The sequence below is a fragment of the Vidua chalybeata genome, chromosome 1 (assembly GCF_026979565.1).
Source record: "Vidua chalybeata isolate OUT-0048 chromosome 1, bVidCha1 merged haplotype, whole genome shotgun sequence".
Taxonomy (NCBI): domain Eukaryota; kingdom Metazoa; phylum Chordata; class Aves; order Passeriformes; family Viduidae; genus Vidua; species Vidua chalybeata.
Genome location: NC_071530.1, coordinates 62,236,375 through 62,263,110, shown reverse-complemented (window position 1 = coordinate 62,263,110; position 26,736 = coordinate 62,236,375). Strand labels below are relative to the sequence as shown.

At 40.0% G+C, this 26,736-nt stretch overlaps 1 protein-coding gene across 2 annotated transcripts in view; it reads right to left on the bottom strand.

Moving 5' to 3' along the window:
• Positions 1-22,326, bottom strand: part of MBOAT1 (membrane bound O-acyltransferase domain containing 1) — a 71,773-nt gene extending 49,447 nt beyond the window's left edge. For both annotated transcript variants that reach the window (XM_053943918.1, XM_053943909.1), the window contains exon 1: positions 22,237-22,326. In XM_053943918.1, the coding sequence (XP_053799893.1) occupies positions 22,237-22,326 (90 nt within the window). The remainder of the gene's footprint in view (positions 1-22,236) is intronic.
• Between the last annotated feature and the right edge of the window lie 4,410 nt (positions 22,327-26,736).

Below are 26,736 nucleotides of genomic sequence, written 5' to 3'. Positions count from 1 at the left end.
AAGTGCAAAGACTCACAGAAACTGACTTGGCTGATTATTTGAAAGACAATGCCCCCCTCTGCGCAGTGCCACTCAGAAATTTTGCACCAGTAAAAGCCATCACAATAAGCAGGCATTTGCTCTTTACTTTCATCCGGCTCTTGTAGGCCCAGTTCGAGATGTTAAGGATGCTGAGATCTCAGAGGTTCACACACAGAGCATAAGGAAAGTGCAAGACCCCAGAGCAGACACACTTGTAACATTATTTAAACAGCTAAGGTAGGGAATGATAGTGGCAGGATCAGCAAAAAAGCAGCTGCGAATTCATCTCAATAACATCCAGCGAAGGCAGCTCAGCAGACTCACACACATGTGCTCTTGCTTGCCCTGTCCTTTGAGTATGTGTTACCTGTGCTACCAACCATGCCACTGTCACGCCTTCATTTTTTGTGCAAATTAACCAAGACAATTGACCAAGACTCTGTGCTCTTTTTCAAGGGTCAGTGCAAAGCCTCGTACCAAATCAAAACATCGCTCTTATGTTTCAATGAGTTTTTGGTTTATAAGGATTGTTTCTGCAGAGCAGCCAAACATCACAGACCCAATGCACTCAGCAAGCAATAATCTGGCAATAGACCACATTTGCTCTACACACAGGAATAGAGGGACAAAATAGCTTTTCATATAACCTCCTCTATTTACTTATTTCTATGTACCATTTTAAACACCTGCAGTGTTCACATGCATACACACAAAGGCTGAGAGTTCATCTGACAGTGACTTTCTGCCTTCCATTTGACATTAGTTTTATTCTTCATTCTACATACTTAAGGCATCCAAGTAAACAAATCCCTAAGAATTTAACAAATGTTGTGCTGCATCCCAAGTGAACTAAGTCACACTTTCCTTCCTTTCCCTTTCCAAAGAGAAAAGGATTCATACTAATCCCTTTTGGTTATTTCCACTGTTGCTAAAAACACTTTATAAACAGAAAATTCGGGGCTTCTGAACACTGATGAATGGTGTCCAGGCAAAAATAACACGGAAATAAAAATTATATGCCAATTAACCTTTTTCAGAATTGCAAGTCATTTGATATGTGTTTTTAGCTAGCCAGGTCTCTTTGGTGTTACCACCAAAATTTTGCACATCTGGTTTCAACTTTGCTAGCAGAAAGGAAACACCTTTGCTTTTTACAGTCACTTTCTTCCATGCTCTAGAGAGTAAGATGTAATAAAATTAGGAACCAGAGCACATTATATGCTGCCAAAAGAAGACAGTATCTTCCTTTCATTTTCCATGATTAAACACTGGAACACAGAAAGGCAGTCTCATCACAGTATTCTGCAATGACATCTGGAAGACTTGTATCTGAGTCACAGCCAGCTGGAGACAGCCTTGCAATACAGAAACAAGATATCCACACTTTTGGAGAGAGAGAAAATCTGGAACAGTTCCAGTGCAACTGAGTCGATCGTTATTGTTGTCTGGTTAATGAATCCTTTAATTCTTTATTAGTCTCAACTTTAAAAGGCTTGATGGATCCAGAGCAGGTATGAACAACAAAGGAAAAAAATAAGCTGTAGTTCTTCCCTGTATTCTTTCAAATTCTGTAGTAGCAATAACTCAGCAGTGATGTTTAGATTGCAAATCTGAGTTTTACACAAAGTTAGCAATCAGGTCAAACCAACCCACCAAGCACCCATGATGCTGATGCAAGAATAGCCAAACACAGTGGTTTCAAGATCCCCTTATTGGATTATGCTGTAATCCTATCCCTCAAAGTACACAAAAGGTCAGTTCCATCTGTCTTGAGCCTTTGTATCTTCTCCCATTTTTAACAGGGTAAAACTTGGCAAACATTGGACCGGTACTGTATGAAGGGGAAACACTAACATCTAGGGATTTGGAACCACATTTTCAGTCACCTCCATCAACAAGCAGGGCCTTTTCCATAGGAAAGTCATCTCCTCAACTTCCTAACCACCCTGAGAGGAAATCCATATAATTTTTTGCTCAGTATTTTATTTGATCCAATTAACCATTTGCAAGTGGGCACTTCTAAGGGCAAATGCCAGTTGGCAAATCACAAAATAAAGGTTCTAAATACATGGAGTTAAATAGATGCATCTAAAAATTTCACCCTTTGCAGGACATGAGCCTGATGTCAATAACACTGAATGGGAACAATTATCACTTTTTGTGCTGGGAGCAAACTGGGTCCATGGTGAAGGCTGGGGAGGGAAAAAAAACCTCAAATAAAAGTAGGAACTTGTCAAATCCCTATAACAGAAGAGCCACGAAGCCATAGAAGATTTCCAAAGAGAGAGGTAAACATGTTACTTGGTACACTGAAAAATTACTGAAAAAAATCCCACCAAAATCTTAAAAGGAGAAAAGAGAATGTGTTTTTCCTAGCTAGAAATTCTTGAAATGGGAAACAGAAAATATGAAAGGATTCAAAACCTGAGTATACTCCTTTAAACCAAATCATTACAAAGACTCTTGGTCACTGCATCTTGTAAGTGAAGGTAGGCTACTGATAACCTACTTCAGGAAGTTTCATTTCTTCTCACCCCATAAGCCTTGCATCTGCATATCTCCCTGTTTAAAAAAGTGGCAATACACAGTTGAGAGTTACTAGATCACACTCTAGGAAGAGATAGTTAAGTACAAACACATAGCTTCTTATTTTAGTGCTTTTAACCTTTTCCTTGCAGTTAAGTATTGGAAGGAAATATCCTGCATTCTGTTTTGACCACAAAAATACTTTGTTTTTCCTCTACTGCATTTTTCCTCCCTTAGGCTTGCAGAAAATCTGATCTCACTTTCCAAAAATCTAGGAGGATATAACATATTGACCACGCAGTTTTCTTTAAACTCCAAATGCCAATTAAGTCCATTACCCAAACCAGACCATCCTCTGCAAGCAAAATTCCTATTAATGCTGTAACTTTGACAATCACTACAAGCAGTCACACTGCTAACTTGCCCCTTGTTGGATGACAAGGTGCTGGTGTATCCTCAAGAGCACACAATCTGTAGATAAAAACCAGGCATGTTGCACATTGACACACATTCACAGAGAGAGGTACAAGTGTGTTTGAGCACAGCCAGGCTGTCAGAATATTCACAGCCAGCATTCAGGTCCATGTCCACTTCAACATGTAGCAGATGATGCAATCAGGTTATAGATATGGCAGAAGATACCTCTAATTTATTCCAGGCCTTAGACTTACCAGACAAATGAGAAAATAAAGGTTTAAATCTGCATTTCATCTGCTGAGCAGAAATATAAGAACAGAGGCCTCTCATGGTGGTTCAGTATAAAGATGAAGTTACAGCTCATGGTCAAGATACTCTGTTGCCATGTACTAATGAGCTTCTGAGCAGTACTTTAGGAGATTGCTATAAGGTTTTTATCTGGTAAATTAGACTTTCTCCTCTATTCACAGACTTAACCACAGGCAACCAAAGAGCTCTTTTCAATATTTGGAAAAGCATAAAGAACCTTGCTAACAGAAACTACTGCCAGCAATAGCAACTCAAGTCAAACCACTGTCTGTGGAATACAACAGTGCTTGGGTAGTATTTTGGAAAGGGAATGCCATAATAAAGCATTCCACTCTGACAGAGATCAGCCCCTTCTTCCAGGGTGATGCCTTTTTCCCAAAGAAAAAAGCAAGAACTACAGAAATGCAGTAATTTGTTTTCCATGTTTAAAAGATTATTTTGTACATATAACCAAAGACACCTGGCAAACAACATGTTTAAGTTCACTTTGCTGGAGACATTTCTACTTTGATGTTGAGAAACAGACCTGCTGTTATTACAGCATTTCATAACATCAAAAGTGTGATATTTAGAAGGGGCGTGTTGGGAATGAGAGATGGAATAGTCTTTAATCAGATCTCAAAGACATCTGATACTTGCTGAAATTTCTCAAAATATTTTGATCTTTCAGACTATTTTTATGAACCATAAGGACAAATATCCTCTGCAAAGATCATTTAGCTCTACACAGGGAGAGGACAAGTGCCTCCAAAAAGGAGGGCAATACCATAGAGATCATGTCAAGTTTCCCACTGCTAGAATTCTGACGTAGCTTCCATGAAGATAAAGGATTTGTGTAACATCGTCCATGCAGTTCCCCTTATTGCCCACAGTGGTATTGCTTTGCACAGAACTCAGTGCACTGAGAGCCAGCACAAACAGGTATTTATTTGTAAAGGAAGCAGAATGGATTGTCACTTGCAGGATGCTGTACTTTCTGTTCATAGCCAGGTACTGCAGACTGCAATCAGCATGGATCAGAGAGGAGAAAAATTAATTTACATCGGGGAAATACTGATTCCACTACTGACATGTCACATCTCCAGTACAGTACTATACAGAAACAACTTATTTCTCTGGCTTTGTGTTGTAGGAGTCCTGTGGAAGATTTTGCGGGGGCAGAAGCAAAGGCTTGAAAATAGAACTTCTGTCATGGGAGAGACAGAGAGAGAAAAGCATATATGCATGACTCATTTAAGATTATTGTCCTTTTCAGAAGCAGCACTAAGTTGTCATAGCCTTGGCATTTTTTGTGCAGTTGCATGCAGAAGATGGAGTTGGTGAAGTAGAATATACAAAATTGACAGTATTTTGGCTTGTTGTGCTGTTTTCCTGGGTAAATTCTGTTTCCCTACTTACAGGGTCAAATATCCTTCCATGATTTAGACTGTAAACTTGAAACAGATGTTCTTTCTGGATTTCCTCTATGAAACCACTAGCAGAATAATCACTAGCAGGACACAAAATACAGTTATAGATTAAATCCTGAGTCATCAAAAATTTTAAAAGAAAAACATTTAAGTCAAAAGTAAGCTTGAGAAGTCAAATCTACATTATAATGCTAAGTCACACTCCCATACACTTACCTTTGATAAATTTAATATGTGGACCTGATCCAAAAACAGCTTTAGCTCACTGTCAGCAGCTCTCACATTGAGCTGTAATGACTCTGTATGTTGAACAGATGTTTAAGCAATGATCATTTATGTGCAGCAATGTTCTGCCACTACCTGTACCTCATTAATTACTGCTCTTTCAGCGAGTGATGCCAAATGATGAAATTCCCTGGTATCTCAGATAGTCAGCACTAATTCTTACCTGTAATAGGAACAGCAGGAAAATCAAACAATCTGGAGCCTTAAGTCATTCTGGTGATTCTTTTAAACCAGAACACCTCTAGGTTATTAGAAGATGTCTTGCTTCTTCAGACTGCTCAGCAGTGAGGCACACTAATTACAATACCTTTAAGTCCAAAAATACTTTAAAATACTAGTTTGACATACTTCTGTGCCAGTGGAGTATTTTACAGTATTACGTGTCAGACATGTCTAAAAGCAAACTACAGCTAGGAGGTCAGAGTATAGAGGGCATTTTAATAAGAAAAGGAAAAGAGGACTGAAGTATTGCTATCCAAACAAGAAGTTTGGCACACAAAAAAACCCAAAAACAAAAAACAAAAACATAAACATAAACAAAAAACACCAACAAAATTAACAAGCAAAAAAACCCAATACCAGAACTAACCAGAACTACCAGCTTTGCTTCCTCAGAAAAGAGTTACTTGGATCAAGTACTTCTGATAGGAAAGATGGCATCTTGTAACATCCACCCTCCTTGGTTATGCATAGATGAAGAGGGAATAGCCTGTATGTATGACTTTATCATACATTACTCCATCACTCCAGCTCTTCTGTCAGATATGCTCAGAAGGCCCCATTTAAACATAAGTAAAGTTAGGAGAAAGATGCTTAAGTGAAAATTAACAGAGACAAGGAAGACAACAACTCCAGGAGAGTAAAATAAAGCAGACACTTGAGTCCCTGCAAAGACTTCTCTGAAAGTCCCTAAAATTCTAAGAAGTTCCCAGGGTGGGAACATCACAGCAATGCTTCCCCCCTCTCTTTCTAAGCCACCTGCAGGGCTCAGGCACCTATTTGGAGCTTGGATCCTTGGTTTCCATAATCATTAAATACACCATTTCCCCACCTTTTTCTCACAAAGGAATTCTTGGGTAATAGATGCTGACCCCAGCTAGTCTTTTCAGATGTGATGAGAGCACCAAATCCCAAACAGGTATTTCCACACCACCTCTCAAGAGCTGAGCTCCCAATCCACAACACTGTGTCCCTTCATCCACCACAGACAATGGATGGACACAACAGCACCAAAAAGGAAGCAGGACCAAGACAGGTCTCATTAGACATGATCCAGTTTGAGTTTACTAGCCTCAAGTACTAACTGATCCTGAGATTTCGGTCCAGTTTCTACATCTGCATTCTTGAGTAAATAACTCCAAAGAAGCAGCACTAAAAAGCATCAACACAGACTGATTTTTCTCCCATCACATTTAAAGGTTTAGTTTTTAAAAACTTAGAACAAAAAACAGTAATCCAAGCACCTTTACATTTTGTCTGTGTAATTGATAAGTACACAGTTGATTTATTCAAAACACAAAGAAGGAATACAGACAAATGTTTGTCTGCCCAACCACCCTCCTGTGACTTCAATGTAAATTATCTTCCCCAAATACCAAGAGGGCTTGCCTGAACGCAGGGATGGCAGGATCCTTACAGCAGTGTTTGTAAAGTCCCAATTCACAAACACACTTAACTTTCAGGCCAGATGAAAGCCTTGAGCCTGCACATATTCATCAATTTAAAAATAAAACAGTAGGCTTAAAGCGCAATCCGTCACTGTAATAGGAAGTGGCACATCTAAAATAACTTGCCCTATTCTTTCTCCTGCAATGTCTGTGCAATTCTATTTTCAGCTCCTTTTCTATAGAAAAATGTCAGTGGTCTTTAAAAAGCAAATCAATATAAACAGAGCAGTTTTGTTCTCATTACCCCAGTGATATCCCAGAAAGTGCACACAACAGAAAAAAATAAATATCAGTAAGGGGAAAAAAGTGCCAACTTGACAGGTAATTCTATGCCAAAAGAAAGTTGGTTTTTTCCCCACTGTAGAAACTGTCAGCACTGTGCTAAATTTAAGCACATTATCCTTGGAATTAGTGGCTTGATCAAAGACTAAACTTTTCAGACATCAGAATGGTATTATGTAACACTTTATTAGGCCCTTAAACACAGAAAATCTGGAACATCCTGTATTAAAATGCTCAGTCATGCTCACAGTAACTTAAAACAAGGGCGCTGTAAAGATTAGCATATTAGGATGTGCTTAAAACGTTTATGCATTGACTTTGCTACAGAAAAGGATAGATTTTATCTGTCCTTACACTCATCGCGATAGCAGAGCTAGTCAATCTAAATTTCTTTTCATTTCAATGGGGAAAAAAGGCAATTCTTGGTTGCAGTTCATCAAATCCTGAAGCATAACTCTAAAACAGGTACTTCTACTGTAAAAGTACTCCAGATTAGTAAGTTTAGATGCAGAAATGTACAGTACAGACTTATAAACAGTATTTATACTACACACACTAATTTTACCGAAGCAAAAAGAAATCTCTGGATTGTGAAACTGGACTTCATTTAGTTTTAAGAAATGAAGTTTTCAAAAATGACCCATAGTTTCTCATGCTTCAATTTTTGGTTTAACACTTAAAGACACCATAAAAAGGTATCATATTCCAGATGCTGGTACTCTACACTGATTTCAATTGCCTGAAACAGAACTGGGATAAAACAAAACAAAGCAAAACACAAACCTAAAACCAACCAACCAAAAAAAGGTGCCAGTCAGGAGAAAAGCAAACTAGTATATCTATTGCTAGATATGTGTGGAAGAGTTTTAGGGTAACAATGCTCCCACACAATGGGTGTAGTCAAACACACTCAGTTTCCTGCTTCCCCAAGTAGGTGCTACAAACTTCACTTCTTCCTGTGCTCTTCCTTGCCTAAGCAGTTTTCTGTCTCAGAAATACACAGGAACAGCACTTGCAGAGAGAGTGAAGAACAAAGCAAATGCTTCAAACAAGCATAGAAATGTAATTTTGGGGTATATCAACATGGAAAGGTGGAGATCTTGCAACAGATGTTGCTGTCTTATGTTCCAACCTGGCAAAATAAAGGGAGACCATACCATTGCCACGAATGCAGTCAACAGAATTTGGTGAAAGAGGTACAGAAAGTATTCCTAGCTACCTTTCATGGGCAGAAGAGGACACACAAAACTTTTGGGAAGCCAGCAGTAAGGGGCAAGGAAAATATGCAGTGAATCTGCAGAGAATTTTTTTTTCTTTATAATTAATTTTCAGTCAGCTCAACCAGATGCACATTAGAGAGGTTTTTCACATGGGGAAAAAAAAAGAAGCACGGCACAAGGGCAGGAAATATATGCACAACCACATTTTTTGGCAGTGAACCTTAGTGAGAACCATTTAATTGGGAAAATCAGTTTATATTTAGACAATTATATTTGCAAACATAAGAGATAGTAAAACTTATTCTTTTTGCTTCCAAAAACAATGAAAACTTTATATTTTCCAGCAGCTTGCCGAGTCACTCATTTCCCCCAAGGCACTTGATTCTGCTGGCCAGCAGATTTTCTAGATAGCTATTTTCTTCATTTTTAGCCTATTTCCAAAGAACTGTGTGTGTGCTGCTTTTTTTTTTTTTTTCTTAATTTAAACACAATTATCCTCATTTAATTCCTTTGCTTTTACAGTGACCATGTAGAATCTGCAAACCTCTCTTAACTGCCAGCTCCAGATACTCACTTTCACAATCACAAAATACTGGTCCTTCCTATTGTTCTACAGTTTAAAAGTGAAATTATCGCTCTTTGTTTTTCAATATATGACCTGTTTATCTAACCTTCATTTATGTGGGCTGCAGACTTATATTTAATCCCTTCAGAACTGTGGCAGGAAGAGAAGACACCGACAAAATGTGCACAGTGGCAATACCCTGTTGTGGCTTTTTTTCTCCTTCCTTATTTCTGCTCAGAATTTGCAGCATACTTGCTTCATGGTCATTTATTTTGGATTGTGAACCATGCAAAAAGACAAGAACATAACCCCAGCTGTTTAGTTATGCCTGTTACAGGCACCTTACATCTACAGCAAATATCTCTGAAAGCTGAACTTTGGAGCATGTCTAATTTTAGGCATCAGCTTCACACACTATTGAAAACAAGTAACTTGGAGATGAGAAGTGGTCAGGACTTGGCACAAGTCAAACATCTCAACCACCAATAATTAACTTATTTGGAAATCATCAGTACCTTTCAGAAGTCATGTTCTGAAGGAATTTTAGGGATTGCCCTGTCAAATTAAACAAACAAATAACAAAAATGAAAAAAAGCCCATATTTCCTAGTTTTCAAACTTAGCAACCAAATCAAAACACAAACTAACAGGAAAACACACAGCATGAGCAAGCGTCAGTTGGTGAATAAAGAAATGCAAACAAACAAAAAAAAAGAAGATATATTTGGCTCCTGCTATAAATTAATTTTATTTGCACTATACTATATTTGAGGAAAAAATATTTAATTTCCTTGCCTCATTAAAGTCTTCTTTACATATCCCCCCACTGGAGCTCTGTAGTTCTATTTGCATGCAGTACAGCAGAACCTTGGTTTATAACGCTGATATTTTCCAAAGATAACTGTGATATGAGGAGGAAAAAACTCACTCACCTTTGCTTAATCATGGTATTTTTGTATTCTTGCTATGCTTATGAGTCAGCAATAGCAGAAACTTAACTTGCTTTTCTTAGGCAACGGCAATAAGTCTTTTTCCTCTTCAACAGAAAAAAAAAAAAAAAGAGAAGAATGTCCTTACATTTTAAAATTATTACACTGATGCTCCGACTGTGCAGTGACAGGCAACTTATTATCCAAGAAACAAAGTACAACAACAAAATTCCAAAAACTCCAAGTGAACTCTTCTCAAAACACCGTAAGAATTTGAACATAGCCAGGGAAAAGAAACTCAACAATCCTTTAAGTTGCATAAACAATTATAATTTCCCTTTCAAGCAAGCGCTTTACACATAAAGCCTAAAAAAACATGCTTTGAAAGAACTAGGACTTTGCACGATCTGCCCAGCTGGCTTAGGAAATGTACTTCCACCTCTCTATCGCAAGGTTTTATACCACTAACATCTGGATATTTCAGAGACACTTTGAGGAAGCATTTCAGGTCTGATTTTTAGCAAACTTCGCTATCTCAAAATGCACATGGTGTTCTTCCCACTGTTGCTATAGCACCAAGGTGCAGATTCAGATTTGGGGAGCGTTTCAGTTTCTCTGATGCTGGGAGACACCCAAGCAATGAGTGGCACAGAGTTTATATGGGACAAGGGAGAGGAGACTCAGGAGCCAGAGGTGACCAGCGACCTGGGTCCCCAAAGACCACCTGAAGCTTTTCCAGGGCACAAAGCACTAGTTCCACCTGTCAGCAAATAAATGAGGCCACCGTCTCATAGGTAGAAATTCTCCAAGCAATTGCAGAAACATGATCCTAGACACAGCAAATAGGCACACTTGCCATTTAGGCCCTTCTAAAACTGGGCAGGTACGTCATCTTTATTAATGACTGTGCTCAAGAACTCAAGTGCCACAGGAAAAAGAAAGAGAGAAGGCAGATACAGAATCTATTTTCTCCTGATAATCATTTAAACACTAACTCAACTCTATGTAGGCAAAAAAATAAACAGGAAGCCTGAGACACCTAGGCAACTGAGGTAATGGTGCACATAAAAATGTATGACTGATAAAGAGATAGATAACAGACTACAGATCAGGATGTCAGAACCCTATCAAAGGATGAAGGCAGACTTCACCAGACACCTGCTGGCATAATCCATTCAAAGAATATATGCAGATCACAAAACTATCAAATACAGCATTAAAGATATGCAGCATGAACTGAACAGAGTGGAAGTGCTCAGCATATGGACAAAAATCCCCCAGCAGTTAATAATCAGAACAGAAAAGTAAGAAGATAACCCAACAGGGGAATACATTTCAAATCATATAAGGAGCCAGTTACTTTTTATATAAACTAATAAACAGAAGGACAGCTGCAGCTGGGGCTGCCTGAAAGTGGGATGTGAGAGAAGTGACATCTCCTGGGTGTTGGCTAATCTTCCCTGCAGAGATCTGGTGCTTCCTGCTATATTATCACCATGTGAAGAAACTCAAATAATAAATCCAGCATGAGTCAAGGTCTGGGAGGGGATGATGACTCGAGCAGAGCCACCCACCCATAATGGAAGTAGCCATGCTTTGGACTGTCAGCAGTAATTTGGGATCCTACAGGCATCAGGAACACCAGAAGAAGGGCTGACAGAAACCAGCGCCAACAGAGGGAACAAGCCCTGAAAGGAGCCAGCAAAAAAGCAGGTACTTCCAAAAGGTTTTTCTTTTAAGCTATGCTTACCCTAGAAACTCATGTCTTTCATAGAAACATGCAAGTGCACTCTGGCTCTGGCCAAGTTCTTGGCCTTCACAGCCTCCTGTTGAAAGGGTTTCACAGCCAGGTCTGGACTACATAAAAAACACCTTAATCTTAATCACTGTTGAATCTGCCGCCTATCACATGTTTCTCTGAACGTGAAGAAACACTGGGAGACAGAAGGGAATAAATCCCTTCTTTGCTTGACCAAAAAGGCTGTGAACTCCTCATCCCTGGAGGTGTTCAAGGCCACCTAGGGCTCTGAGTAACATATTCTAGTGGAAGTTCCCTGGCATAAGGGTTGAAGCTAAATGATCTTTCAACACATTCTATTACATGATCTAAGGCCTAGATCAATTTCTTTCATGCTGCTCACATACACTTTCACCATGATCCCTCTTAAAAGTCACATTTCTAAAGCAAACCTCTCTGTTACTTCACTTTGCTTTAGCAGGTTTAAGAAAATAAGCTTACCCTGTATTTTTTTTTCTTTTATCTAGTTCAAATTTTCATGCTGGTTCATGGCAAAGAACAGCTATAGTCATCTTTTCATTGACAAAACCAACCACAATGGAACAGAAATATAGTTATGTCATTCTGCCCTGACCATTCTTTGTTCTAATCCTCATTTTATTTACTGATTAGCATCAGCAGAACACCTCTGAAACTTTCTTTTTTCCAAACTGCTGAGCCCATTTTCCTCTCTGCAATGTTAGGTTTGCAAATTGGGAAATACCCTATCAGAGAAGTAGTAATAAAGGTAACACAAAATTAAAATTATATTCTCTGAAAAAAAAACAAACAAGTGTTTTCTCTCTCAAGAGTCTATCATATTGCACAGTGTCTCACAGCAATATGCCTACACTTTCAACATTCTTGTACAAAGTAGGGAAAACCCACCCATACTCTGAATGCAGTGTTATTGTTGCTGTGGCAACTACAGACCACAATTTTCTGCCTCTAGAGAATTAGCATGAACACAAACATACACAGAGGCAAAGAGCAAAGACAGCTGTGGGTCCTAACCGTGCCTACAACTCACTGTGGAAGCCTAGTGCTGCCATCAAAAACTGCATTTAATTTTTAAAAAATGAACTTTAACTTCTCAGTCACTGTCTCCATTTGTCCACACTTTGTTTTCACCCTCAATACAGCATAGTTGGCAAAATATCCTGAGAAACCCTGGCACATAAGAATTGTAAATGTCAGACTACTTAAACTACACTTATGAGTGAACAGAGTAATTATAAAACTCTCTCTACAACAGATAAATTAGTGATTGATCAGCTGGAATTTGCTGGTATAAATATTTAAAGCAAACTGTAGGAGTCAGGGATTTGAACCTGCCCTCTATGTGTGTGCACATGAGATAAACAGTCACTACTGTACTCTCTTTAACACTACTTTGCACTGGTAATAGGGGAAAAAAAACTACTTTCACCAGTTTATAATGTCATTTAAGCCAGATGTAAGAGTTAAAAATGAAAACTTTTCTATTCAGTGGTCCTTTAAAAATAAAAAGTTTTACTTAAAACCAATACATGAGCATGAAAACAAGCACAGGAGTTATTAAAAAAATACTGAAAGCAGGAGGTCCTCTATTTTATGCTTTACCTTGTCATTTTGCCTTCCCCATTCCTGCCCTATCTACATACCAGGGCCAAATTGCACTTGAACAAGAAACCACAAATGAAGAAATTGCTGAAGTCCAATTAGAGATTTGTCACAAGACCAGTGCCTATGGAAGCAGCAAACATTCACCCATTTCATTACAGTCAGCATTTGAGGTCTGTTTCTTGCACTGAAGTTGCTATTTAGCTTTTCTAGTATTATGCACATAATCCAAAGAAATTATTTAAAAGAGTATTTTCTTGCCTCCTGTTGTGGTTTGACAGTGGTGCAATGCCAGTGCCTCTATGAAAATACACTTTTTTAATATAAATTCTGTGAGATGTTATTAGGAACAGAGTAGAGCAGGCTTAAGCTTAATAACAAAGGAAAAAAACTTTATTAAACTACTACTACTATAAAAGACACACACACTAAATTTAGGATGAAGACTTTCTAAAACACTCTTCTTTTCACTTAATTTCTAGAACAACTACTATAAAACATTACTCGGGATTTCTGATTAAGTTGCTACTTTTCAGATAATTAATACTCAGTTTATTTAGGGAGAGAGGAGTCTTTCTTGTACTATGGACTTCTCAGGAAACACAGTTGCTACTTCTTGTGTTCTCATGTCATACATGGCAACTGTTTGGAGAAAATCTGTCAGTGTGATACTTTTTTTTCATGTTATAGTGCTTTCACTACTATGCATGGACAGATTGTCTATAGGGCTCCTTTAAGGATGCTTTGCTAAGGACTAGAAGAGACAACAGTTCAGCTTTTCATTTTGGGACTACAGTCTCTCTCTATTTTCCCTTTGGGGCTGAGGGTCTAAGAATAGAGATTATTTTCTTCTTGAAGATAGAGGGCATCACTACACTCTCTTTAGAGTTTTTCTGTTTTTTCCATTCCTGGGCTGGTAGTTGCTGAAGCAGGTATTTTTGGTTTACGATTGTATTTCTTTAAAAATGCAGTCTCTGTTGTAGGTGAATTTGGTTTAGTTTATGGCTAATAAGAAAAGTCTAGCTAAAAGCTACTCTATCATCTCTTCTTACTTAAAAATTTCTTCTTCTAACATCTCAGGTCTCAGAGTATTTCTTTTCTACTTGAAATTGAAGAGGAGTAATATTTTACAAAGCTTTCATTTCTTAGAAAAGGGTTAAAAGTCTCGGACTCCCCGGACAGCTGAAATCTTTGTCCAGAACTCTCAACTTTTATACCTGGTATCTTCCTCCCCTTTCTCTTTCTTTTTTTTCCAGTAAATTTCTAGGTGCCATCAGGCTCTTTATCTCTTTCTCTTTTGGTGGGGGAATAAAGGTATTTTTGTTTCTCTCTGCCTTTCTGTCTGTAGGAGCTGGCCTGGTTCTAGTCGCTTTACCCTTCGCTTACTTTGATTAGGTTGTATGGCTTCCCCTCCCCCACCCAGCCTGTGGTTGGGTAGGGGAGGTCTGCACTGTACTTTTTGACGACTGGAACTAAAGAGAGTTCTTCTGGGAGTTCTTGCTTTTAACTCCCTGTGTTCTCAGAGGTGTGTCTACACTTTTAGTGGTTACTCCAGGTGCTAATATTTAAACTTGACTACTGATTGGTTTGACTTAACTTCCTGAAAAAAATTATTTCTGTGTCAAACTACAACACCTCCCTTTTCCATCCCAGATGTCCCCAATCTGACATACTCACTGAACTTGAAGACCACAGAATATAATCTCTCACTGATCAAAAATTTAAAACTTGCTATTCCATAGTGTTGCCAGGTCTTTGTCTGGGATTTAGCAGCCAGATACACACACTCAGGTCTATTTGTTTTTTGCTTAAGTCATCTAGGTAGGCAGCTCACATGCTTTGAGACAGCTTTCCACCCACTACACTGCAGAGTGTGACATGAGGGTACAGGCAAAACTCCCATTATCCAGACAGTCTGTCACCAGGCAAACACCAAATCTCACAAGGACAAAGCAACCAGAAAGAGGGAAATGAAGAATTGTTCTGATGTTTAGTATTTGTTTTGCCTCAGACCAGATAGCATGGCAACACTCATTCTACAGACTGATTGATTAACTTTATTAAAAGTTTTCAGAACAATGAGTACCATTTCCCATTGAAGAAAAAAATAAAAATAATTCCTGGCTGGAAAAGCTGTCTAGTTAATACTTTGGATTTTGGTTTTAAAAATTGCCTTCTATTTGGGTATTTTACTAACACTTAGAGGAATGATTGAGAACAAATTCTTTGGAAATTTGTAAATGATTCAACATATTTTATTCAAAAATATGTTTACAAGAGTTTTTCTCCTCACACTATTAAGATTGGTTTTTTAAAGCCTGAAATTTTCTTATCATGAGGGAAGCTAAAAACACAAGAGAAAATATATTTCCACTCAACTCCATTAAGGATGCAACATACTGTAAGTAGGCCCCATCCAAAAAACTTCTAAAAAAAACCATTTCTGTCAGAATGTGTGCTTTTGGTTGTACATCTGTGCTCACCTGTGATTTTGCAAAAGCTGTTTAAAATGCTTTAAGCCGGGGGAAAAAAAGGACTGGTGAAAATAAACATTCCCAAACAAGGTCATAAGAAGGGAGAGTGATGCAATCTTGCTCTGGGAAAGGACCACCCAAAGGGTTTCCCTTCGCTGTTTTTCTCCATGGGCCATTCGTTCTCTCTGTTGGCAAAGGCAGGCCTGGCTGACCTGCCTGAGCCCTGTGCAGAACGGGCTGGATTCCACCTATTCAGGAGTGACCAAACAAGCCTGACCAGTGCTGCGTGCTGAAGGAACCACCAGGTGAAGGTCAGAGAATTCCACTATGTCCATCTCAGCAAGTGCTGAGGTGGAGCAAAAATGGCACTGAAGAGCAAAGTAGCTGAGGTTGAGGTGCCTCCTTCCTGTGACTCATTGTCTGGAGGGTCTCAGGTCAGAGGAGCTGAACTCAAGTGCTGTGTGCCCCTCAACAGCTGAGGGACTGCAGGTCCCTGGGGAGCACCCTCTGGCTTCACATTCTCAGAAAGGAACCCTGTGTAGATTCTCCAGGGCCACTTAGTGTCCGAAGTGTGCCCAGTGGGGACAGTCAAGGGCTTCCAAAAGCACACTCCTGGTCCAAACTACATTTTAACATAAACAGTCTCATCACTATTAGTGAACTAACTGTAGAAATTTTTGCATCAAGCTGTACTTTTAAGAGCGGGCCTGAGTTTCTGGAAAAGCTCCTTAATGACCCTCACTAGACTATCCAAGCATCCAGGAGATGAAGTTTGGTACCATCAAGGTTATCTGTAACTACTAAGTAACATAAAGAAGGATTTTTTTCACTCCAAAGTAAAACGTGGCCCATTGACATATTTTAAAAGTCATGTTACCTGTTACTTGGTTTTGGACAAGTACAAAAGGTTGGATTCCTGCAGTAATGCCAAGCCCAGTGCTGCAGCCTCCCCTGCTCAGGGACTAGCAGCAGCACTTGGCAGTTTGGCAAGCCTGCCTCCAGTGCTGCCCATCCTTGTGAACTGTAACGGGAGCCAAGGAGCAGCCAGAGTGTAAAATACCGTGCCAGGCTGGCAAACACACAGCAAATCCCTAAGCATCAGGGGCTCCCCTGAAAACACAGAGCCAGCTCTGTGCTCAGTGCCTAGACCCCTAGGCTGGAGCCCAAGAGTCTTCATCACTACTTTAGATTTTCTCAAAATAGCTGCAGAGCACCACTAAATCAGTGCTGGCATGATTAATACACAGAGAAGGTTTCAGGGAGCTTTATGCAGCCCTTCAACATTTATTTTTCCAGATCTTGTTTAACACAGATGAGAAGGAAAGTGCTTAAAAGGTGGAAAATTGTAAGCAGCTGATCCCAGTTGCACTTTTGTCCCTTGCCAAATTAAAAAACTCCAGGATGGAGTTTTAGGACAGGCTTTGTTTTTAAGGCATGAGGGATGTGGAAATATTTACACTCATAGTATCAAGACATCAGCCATAAGGTTCAAGACTACAGTGCCAAACACAGTGAGAACATGTTGGAAAAGGCAACACACATTTCCAAAGCAGAGAACGTGTATTTATTGTAATTGTTAGTCATAGCTGACCTGAACAGAAAAAAAAAATGCTTTGGGTCTCCTCTGGGGCCTTAAACTTTGGAAGAAAGTAACATAGCACTGTCCCAAGATTGTCCCAGGAGGATACAGACTCCTGGACCTTGCACAAGTGACTGAAACAAGTCAGAGACTGGATTTACTGTAAATGCACTATGAACTGCCCTGTTCACAAGCACCTGTTTAACTGGGGACCCAAACGAGGGTCACTAAGATTCTTCCTCTGTTCTTTACATCATGCCTTCTCCTTCATGGCATTATAATAAGAAGCTAATGGTTTCTTTTAAGGAAAACAGTTTTACAAAACCAAAGTATTCAAAAGTCAGAAAAGCTCAATATTAAAGTTGGTTTTGGCAATGTAAGTAATATTTCTCTATAAATGTGTTGAATTCAAATTTCACTTATTTTTTCTTTTTGCTTCTCAAATAACTAAAATTTACATAGCTTTTTTTTTTTTTTTTTTGCACTTGAGTGTGTTAGGCAGGGAGGGATCTAATGTAACAAATACTGCTGCAATTCAAAATGGAAATGTAGAATTTTCAGCTGTAAAATAATGACATTAGGAAATTGAAATGTAGCATAGTTCATACCAACCACGACAGTTTTTTCCAGAACTTCAGAACAGCTTTTTTCAGTTAAAAACCTGATACTAACCCTGCTTAAATCTTTAATGAACTTCCACCTTCAATTATCTCACTTTGGTCTATGACAAATTACCTTTCTTTCCTCAGCATTACATTTTCTAATGTCTCTATTGACAACCATTAAAGGATCCTCAAAGTTCACAGACTAAAGTCTGTTAAGTTCCTAGAAAGATAGTTTTTTATTTGACTTTACACTGCCCAAAAACTGGATAAGAAAAGTCATGCAAAGAAGCTTGGGACTAACAGATCTTCTGATTAGTTTAATCAAAAAGCAGAGAAGTAAAACTGAAGTCAGACAGAAAGAAAAGAAAAGAAAAGAAAAGAAAAGAAAAGAAAAGAAAAGAAAAGAAAAGAAAAGAAAAGAAAAGAAAAGAAAAGAAAAATGTTAAGAAAAAAGTTAACAAAACCATCCCTGATTTGGGATTAGAATACATGTTGATTTTTGTAAAAGTTAAAAAAGATACATTGTTTTTTTCTTCTTTCTCCTTTTTAAACCAGTTTACCATCATGCTTTGTGCAGAGAGTTTTTCAAACTTAAGGAATGGTGGAAAGACATTTTTAATACTCCAACTATCCCAAGATTCAGAGGCATGTCCCCGAATACCTCTACAGTTAGTTTTTCTTATTTAAACTGCTGCCAAAATATAAATATGCAGATGACCCACAATGAAAGAATTAAAATGAAAAGTTTTTCATTCCCAGCAGCAGACAAAATTAAGTTCAAGTGAAATTTTTTTTTCCGCTTTGGGGAAACATGCTGGCCTCATCAATGGAAACACCAAAATTAAAAACCCTCTGACAGAAACATGAGAAGATGCTCATACAGGTTTTTGAGGGAATTTTCTCTGAACTTACTTTCCTCAAAGTTAACAGCCTTGGTACTGTCTGACAATAGGTCAGGGTAACAAGGCCTGATAAAATGTAAGGTTTGCTGTACAGCAGTTCACCATTTGCACTAGAGTTGCTACTTCTAAAGCAATAGGTAACCTGGCATATCAAGGGTACTACAAAATAACCTTGGGAAGTGAAACTTTTTAATCATGTGTCTTAACCCTCTGAGCCTGAATTACTTCTAGAGATGCCTAGAGCTTAGGATGGCATGGTAAAACTGCATATGAATAAACAATGCCATTAAATTTCCTTTTAATATAGCTTGAAATAGTATATTTATTTCTTCACAGTATTTTCACATGCACATGCTTTGTTTACATAAATTTCACTATCAAGTTTAATGTTTGACTTCCCATATCTCACTGATTTATTGTAGAGGACTATATCCTGAAATTTGTGATTTTGGGCATGTATAACAAAAAAGTGTATACTTTGCCAAAAGTCATTGTATAAGCAAAAGGGAGAGACAAAATTCCTGCATCAACGATTTGGGGAATACATGGTATGGAAATAAAAAACACCCCAAAATTCATTTGCAAATGCTGCTGAAGGCATACCATTGACCTAGACAGATATTTTTAGAACACAAGTCAACTAAACTTCAAAGTCTGCTTTCCTGAGATATGAGAATTAATTGAACACAGAGAGTCTTTTCATCTTCTCTTTCAAGATCATTAATCTTGTTACCACATATAGCACTTCTTAAAAAATAATATTTCAATGCTAAATTCAAAGATAATCATCCATTGAAGAGACATGCTGACACATCAGGATTGTTTTAGCATCTTAAGCAGAAAACACCGTTATGTCCTCATGCAGTTCACTGTCTCCTAGACAAAATGTGAGCTGTCTGCCAGGTACACAGTGCAGAGAGGAGCTCCATCCTCTGTAATTCTGAGCTGCTTTTAAACCCAAGTTGCAATTTTTTTCTTAAGAAAACCACCAATGTGAAAAACAACATTTTCATAGTCATCCATGCTTCCCATATTGAGTGACACAACAGATGCTTCTGAAATGACAAAACATTTTCCAAGTACCATTGCCACAGCTTTTCTGCCCCAGGCATGGAAGGGTAACAATTACAACCTTCATTCCTCAGACCTTCAGCTCAACTTTTTTTCTGGTCTTGTACATTGAGTGAAATCTCTCTCATAGCACAGTTCTCATGGAAAACCCACTCTCTATAAAAGAAGGGACAAGTCCTCTGTTCTTTTAACACAAAGACACATGGCTTTCACATATTACAGTGACCTGAAGGGTCTAAACTCCACCTTTACCTCTTTCTCTCCAGGCACATCCTGGAATTTTTGAAGGTTCAGGGCCAGCCATGCAGAACTGCCAGCTGCATGGACCAGAGGGAGACTGGGACTGTCACCATCCAACAGGCTAAGCACAATGACAGGGACACAGAGTGGCAAACCAGAGATACCTCCTCTGCTGCAGCCTGGGCACCAAGCAGAAGGCACAGAGAGCCTGTCAGCACTGCAGGAAGGGGCTTCTGTAAAACCAGTCCCTGCTCCACATGGGATTCAGATCTGGCAAAATTGTCCTTCATATACAGAGCTCCATTCTGCACAGAGGAGCATGTGACTGAACTTCTCTCTGCTCCAGCAAAACACTCCCTCATTCTTATGAGGAAGAGAAGCTATCCACCTGGCAGAAAAGTCATGTAAAAAAGATTTTTTTTTTTTTGCTTCTGAGGGCCTTAGCACTGCAGGTCAGAGTTGAGACTCATGCAATTTGAGGGAACAGTGGTGGCACAGTGCTTCCACGCGTACCCACGATCTGGGTATATCCTGTTCCAGGACAGCAGAAGTCCCTGATGCTTGGCATGGTGCACCATACAGCAGTGGGGCAAGAGGAGTGGGGGAAATTTTAAAAAGTATTGACAGCATAATCTCACAGGGACAATTAATTAGAGGGATTTTCAGGTGAGGAAAGTTCTATGTCATTGCAGCTATGCTGCAGTTCTGTGATGAACCCCACAAAAGGGGAGTTCCTCCTGGCCCATCACTGTCCCGTGCCACTTGAGCCAGTAGGGTCATGGGCAGGGACAGCACCCACACCTGCACACACACTCACAGAGCCCAGCCACACTGCTGACCTCAGAGCACGTGGCCCCTGCTTTCTGCTGTGGGCTCGAGAAGCAAACCAGCAAACACAGAAGTGCCTACCACCAGCACCCATGAGACCAGAGCCCAGGGACAAACACAGCACATAACCAGATGCAGTGAAGTGTTCTCAGGCCCAGAAGAGCATGAGAAGAATCTTCTCCACAGACAGTACCATCTCTGTATCACCTCAGCTGAATGGAAGGGCAAGATTTTGAAAGTTTAGAAAGAAAAACTGCAGTCTTTCAAGACTTCATTGTTTGGGAACTGAGTCAGCCCAACACTGTACGTACACTGTGGTACCACAAACAAGCTGGAACAGTAAATGTTTGCTATTCCTGGTTTCTTTGGTGCTCCTGCATACATCAATCATGGCATGGAATACCTCAAAAAAAGAAGCTATCACTATTCATGTGCCTTCTCCTAAACTAATAGCTCACAGATAATTAGAGGCCTTTATTGTTTGACTTTATTTGTTTTAGTGTTGAGCAACATATCTGTCTTCTTGCATCAAAACCTGTTTTCTGTCAAAAAAAGGGAAAATTGGCATGGTTAGATGAAGGAGTTTAATCTACAAAATGACATATTCCTTAGTCAGCTTTAAAAACAAACAGTAGTAAAAAATGACACATAGCACCACTCACTCTGCAAACAGAAGAAAGCAAATAAATCTCAATCTTCTGTTGATATTTTACCAAGCATACCTCTGCTGCCCTGGTTTCTTAGAGCACAGATCAACTTCCTAGTAGTTTGGTGGAGTCTTTTTCTGTTCAGCACAAACTTCCAGACTTAACTTCCTTGTTGCTGAAAGAATGCAGGAAGGCAGCAGGTGCATGCAGGCTTGAGAGACAATAAAAGGCAGGGGGTAGGGGAGAGCAACGTTTTTCTGCCTGTTAGGGATAAAGTTAACTAGGAGAACATAAACAATTAGAAAACACAACCACAGCCAAAAATCTATGATGCTGTTAAGGATTTAAGGCAAACTTGCCCTCCCAGAAGACCACTTGTGTGTCTGTGTGTTCTGCCTATCTCCATATATGCACTTTGCAATTCCATCGGGCACTTGGACTATGTTGGAAGCGGCTTCTGAGCTTCCCTTCTACAGTCCTGTAGCCACGAAAACAGTGCCTGAACGTAAGGATTCCCTACAGGGCACCCCGCATCTCCGCACGCAGTTCCCAGAGATGGACCAGCACCAGAGCTCCTGAAGCATTCCAAACTCTGCCCCAGTCAGCCTAACCGTGACTGACAGCATCCAGCAGCATCCAGCGGCGACTTCTTGCGAGAGCAGGAAAAGCGCCAGGCATTGCCGGGAAAAACGAAACGCTTCCCCGGTGACAGCAGCCCGACCCCCGCCCAAACCCGCTCCTACCGCGGGCTCTCCGCGCTGCTCCCGAGGCCCCTGGGCAGACACGGCGTGACAGAGACTGACCCGCCGTCCCTGCCGGCCAGGGATCCGCCCTGAGGATGCCGCCCGGGCCCGGCGCTCCCGGCGCGGCTCGCAGCCTCACCTGGTCCAGCGGGATGCCCAGCAGCGCGCTCAGCGGGTGCAGCAGGGTGGAGCCGGTGGTGCGCTGCGGGGCTCCGGGTGGCTCGGCCATGCCGCATCCCCCCCCTCCCGCCGCCGCACGGCCCCGGGGCCACCTGCGCGCACCTCCCGCCGCCGCCGCGCCCGCTCCGCGCCGCGCCGCGCCCGCCCCGGGGCCCTCCGTGAGGCGGGGCCGCCGCCGACGGCCGGGCGGGGCGGGACGGGCGCCGGGGGCGGGGAGCGGGAAGCCCTCGCCATCCCCGGGGCTGCATCTGCTGCCTCCCGCCGCCCGCGGGCGCGGTGGCCTTGCGCGGTGGCACCGCGCGCGCCGCGGCGCCCGCGGGTTCGGTGCGGACGGGTGCGCACGGACAGCCGCTGCCCCAGCGGAGTCTCCCTGCCCCAGGTTCCTGCCAAAAGCACACGTTTGTCAGGCACCGGCAGAGCTCGCAGCTGCCCCAAGCAGGGGAGAGCTAGAGTGTCACAGCCAAAACAGTCCCAGGAAGAAGTATTTATTTACTCATTTATTTTTACAGAGACCCTTCACAGGGAAAAAAAGGGAAAAATTAATAGTAAGCTTTAAGTGATATGTTTAGCTTGCAAGTTTTTCTGCCAAGCTCATCTTATCTGCAGGAGTGGTCTTACGCTTGCCCCGGACAATGTGGTATTGTGTTCCAAGGAGAGCTCGGTCAGCGCTGCAAGCTCTCTGTTCAGCTCACAGCTGCTGGCATGCTCGGAACCTGGAATATCCCAAAGGATCCTTGCGGGCTTGGTTACACGCTCTTCAATAGGCCGGTCGTTTTCTTTTCTTCAAGTAATTGCCAACTGTGGTAGCTGAAACTGTAATAGTGGCTTAAAATGGTATTGTGCCATGTTCAAATGCCCTGCTTATGCTGTGCAAGGGTGTGCTGTGCTGGAAAACCCAGGCAAAGGCTGTTCAGTGGAGAAAGAGGATTACAGAAACGACATTCTCTTAGTATCATTTCAGTGGTGCCAGTTTGAATGTATGTGAAAATATACACATGCATACATGCACACACATACTTTAAGTGGAGAAAGTAAGAGGTTTGGAAGAACTGGATAGGCATGCATGAGAGTTCTTAATGATTTCCATTATAAATTGCTCTTTCCAGTTTAAAATTTGCCAGCCTGAAACTCTCCGGATGGAACTTTCCATGGGCTGTGTCTGCCACAAGCAGGCTGCTTGTTGAGCTTTGGCTAAAAACATTGATCTGCTTTTGGGAACAGAATAAAAGTGATTTATGACACACACAGTACAGATAATATCAAAGCTTTTTTTCACTGTGGAAATCTAGTACCTCTGGGAGGGTGACTTCAAGTTGAGACATGGTAGTTTTTTTGAATCAAGGAAATGCCTTTCACTGTGTTTGTGAAACTGCCCAAGAGCCATCAACTGCCAGAGTTCTGGAGGAAAAGCCACACATAATCCATGTGGATAATATAACATAATATTTCTGGAGACCATAAGCATTCTTCTCCCCTTTGTATTTCCTCTATGTGACTGACTCCACCTATTTCTGCCACTAGAGGAGCAGCATGGGATATCACGCAGCTCCAGGCACAGGAATTACGTGTCTCTCTGTATTCAGTGCTCAGCCATCTGGGCTGTGTGTGGTGGTGAAAACAACTGATCTGGAAAACAGCTGGAAGGAGGGAAAGACAGATTGAGAAAGTCAGGCACAAGAGCACAAGAAAGAAGGAGATGGCAACTATGAAGTGGGTTAACACAAGAAGCCCGGGGAAGGGAACTAAAGCAAAGCTGGCTACAGATACAAAGGAACAGAGCAATCCTTTTACCTTGTACTGTAGCCATCAGGACTTCCAAGATGGAAATTTCATCTGGAATATCATGTTTAATAGCCACACACAGGCCAGTCTTACATTTCTAATATATTTTGAATTAACTTATCTTTTTTGACCTCCACAGGATCCCATGGGTTCTGCTGTTTAATTATGTGCTGCATGAAAAAGTACTTCCCTTGGTTTGCTTTAAAGCAGCTGCCTTGTAATTTCATTGAGGGCTGTCTTGTTCTTGTGCTCTGAGAAATAAACAAGTAATCATTGGTTAATCACCTCCCCCATGCTTTTCATAACTTCATATACCCCGAGCTGCCTCTTGTCCTCACTGAGGACTCCAGTTAATCTCTCATTACATGGAAGTTATTGGTATCTTTGTCCTTCCTTTTCAGCCTTTTCTGTTTTCTTTGAAAGGAAGTGACTGATGTTTTGTGGCAATGAAATATGTTGTTCTTCATTCCTTTACCAAGAATCTCTAATACCATCCCTAGGGACTTCAAAGTCTATTTTCTCAGAGGTAGTAGCTAATTTACAGCCTAATGTGTATGTATAATCAAGATTTGCTTTTTCCTGCTTACATTTCCCAATATTAAATGTTAACACACTTTAAATTGCACCACATACAACATTGTTAAATCTATTTCAGCTCAATAAGAAAGCTCTGAATATGCTGAATTACTTCCTATCCTTGCTAAATTGGTCTTCTTATCTCCCTTTTCAAAAATTTAAAGTGCTCAACAGGACAGATTTCTTTGTATTAACTTCCAATTCAGCATTTATTCTCATCCTTTATTTATTTTATTTTGAACAGCTAGTAAACCAGGGGGAAGTATTTCCTGTGATTCTGTGATTATTTTATGTCTTCGGATGTGAAACCTTACCCCTTCTTGTATCTGGAAATACAAATATACTTTCTTGACAGGATCACTCTTAGTGTTTAGAGAACACTAATAGATTTGTGATATATAACTTCTGTACAATGACTATAGTTTCCCCATTATATCATAGTTTTCTGTGTGCCTTTCATGCTTAAAAGACTCACAGATATCAACAAGAGTAATTTAAAAGCTTACACTAAATTCTAGTACAGTCCAATATTATAATTTCCTTTCATGGGAATATGAAATCCCTGTGTTACTTAACTTTTAAAATGTTAACCTCTGTTAAAATGTAAACCTCTGTTTCCTTGTAAGAAAGACAGGATATATTTCTTCAGAAAAGCAAATCTGACTGTTTGGAAATAGAGATATAACCATTTTATCATTCACGTTGCAACACTGACAACATGAATTTTGTATCAGGTTCCTTTTTTTAAGGAAACCAACTGTTAATGAGTAACATATAATTCTGAATTAAAATAAGAAATTAGGCAAGAAACTGTCTGCAAGAAACTGCAAGAAACAAAAAATCTTGCTAATAGTTTTCCTGTATGAATTTCTGCTGTTTGATGGCTTAACTGAGTTTTACTTGATAAACACATTATTTTGTTAAGCTTATCTAATGTTATTAAACTTATATGCAGATGTAAGCTTTTTAAGACTTTGTTTTGTTTTGTTTTTTAAGTAATTTGCTATTAAATAGAAACAGCATACAGATATTCATGTGTTCTCTTTCATATCAAGGCCTGTTTGACAGTAAATCTATTTTTGGGTGACTAACTTTACAAACCTCGCAATTTTGCAGCTGATAGAATTATCCCATAACTAAAATTTGGGAAAATCCCAAAAAGATTTGGTAGTTTTCCTATTGCAACTGTGAAAGAAAATATGTTGACAATTTTGCTGATACATAGCTATAAATGGCGCAGTTAAACTTGCTCAGGGAGTTTTTTAATGTCACAGTTCAGGTTAGGCCTGGGTTATTGGTATGTGGGCACTGTTCAGGCAATACTCAGCAAATGACAAGAGTTTTATTTGTTCACTGGCAATTCCTGGGAAAATTACCAAACTTCTACATGTCTCCCTGCAGAGATTACTAATTTCAGCAAAGCATTAAAGCATAGGCTTAAATCCCATAGGACTGCAATCTTCATTGAATTTTAGCTAATGCTTTGGTGCCTTGACATGTCAGAGCCAAAATAAAATTAGTTTGTGGAAAAAAATGGGTGAAAATTAGGAAAATATAATCCCTTCTCAGTCTCATATAAAGTACAGTGAAACAAACCTGTGTGAAGAATAGAACAGTATGAGTATTCTGATTATTTGAAAATACAGGGAGAGGATTATTGCTTGGATATTTTGATTGATTACCCCAAATGTACATTAAAATAACCATTAGATAATAAATATAAATACCAAATGAAGTATCTCCAGGAAGGGTGTGTTTATTAAGTAGTTACAATCAGAATGATTGAATGGGATGCACTCAAGGATGTTTTGTTCTGGGTGTCTGACAGCCTTCAATCTAGGTTTTAATCAAAAGAAGTGCTGTGGACATGGCAATACACAGTGGAGCCATCTGCTCTCTGTAGATTATTCTGTGTGTGCATGTTTGTATCCATCAACTTACAGATGTTTGTGAGTGCTGAAACTGAAGGCATTTGCTGTGTGCTCACACACACTGCACACATAACTCATGTGCGTATTAATAGTTTCATTTTCTTACAGTGTTAGAAATGGGAAAATATTATTGATTGTAGCTGAATTTTGCTATAATTACACAAGAAAAT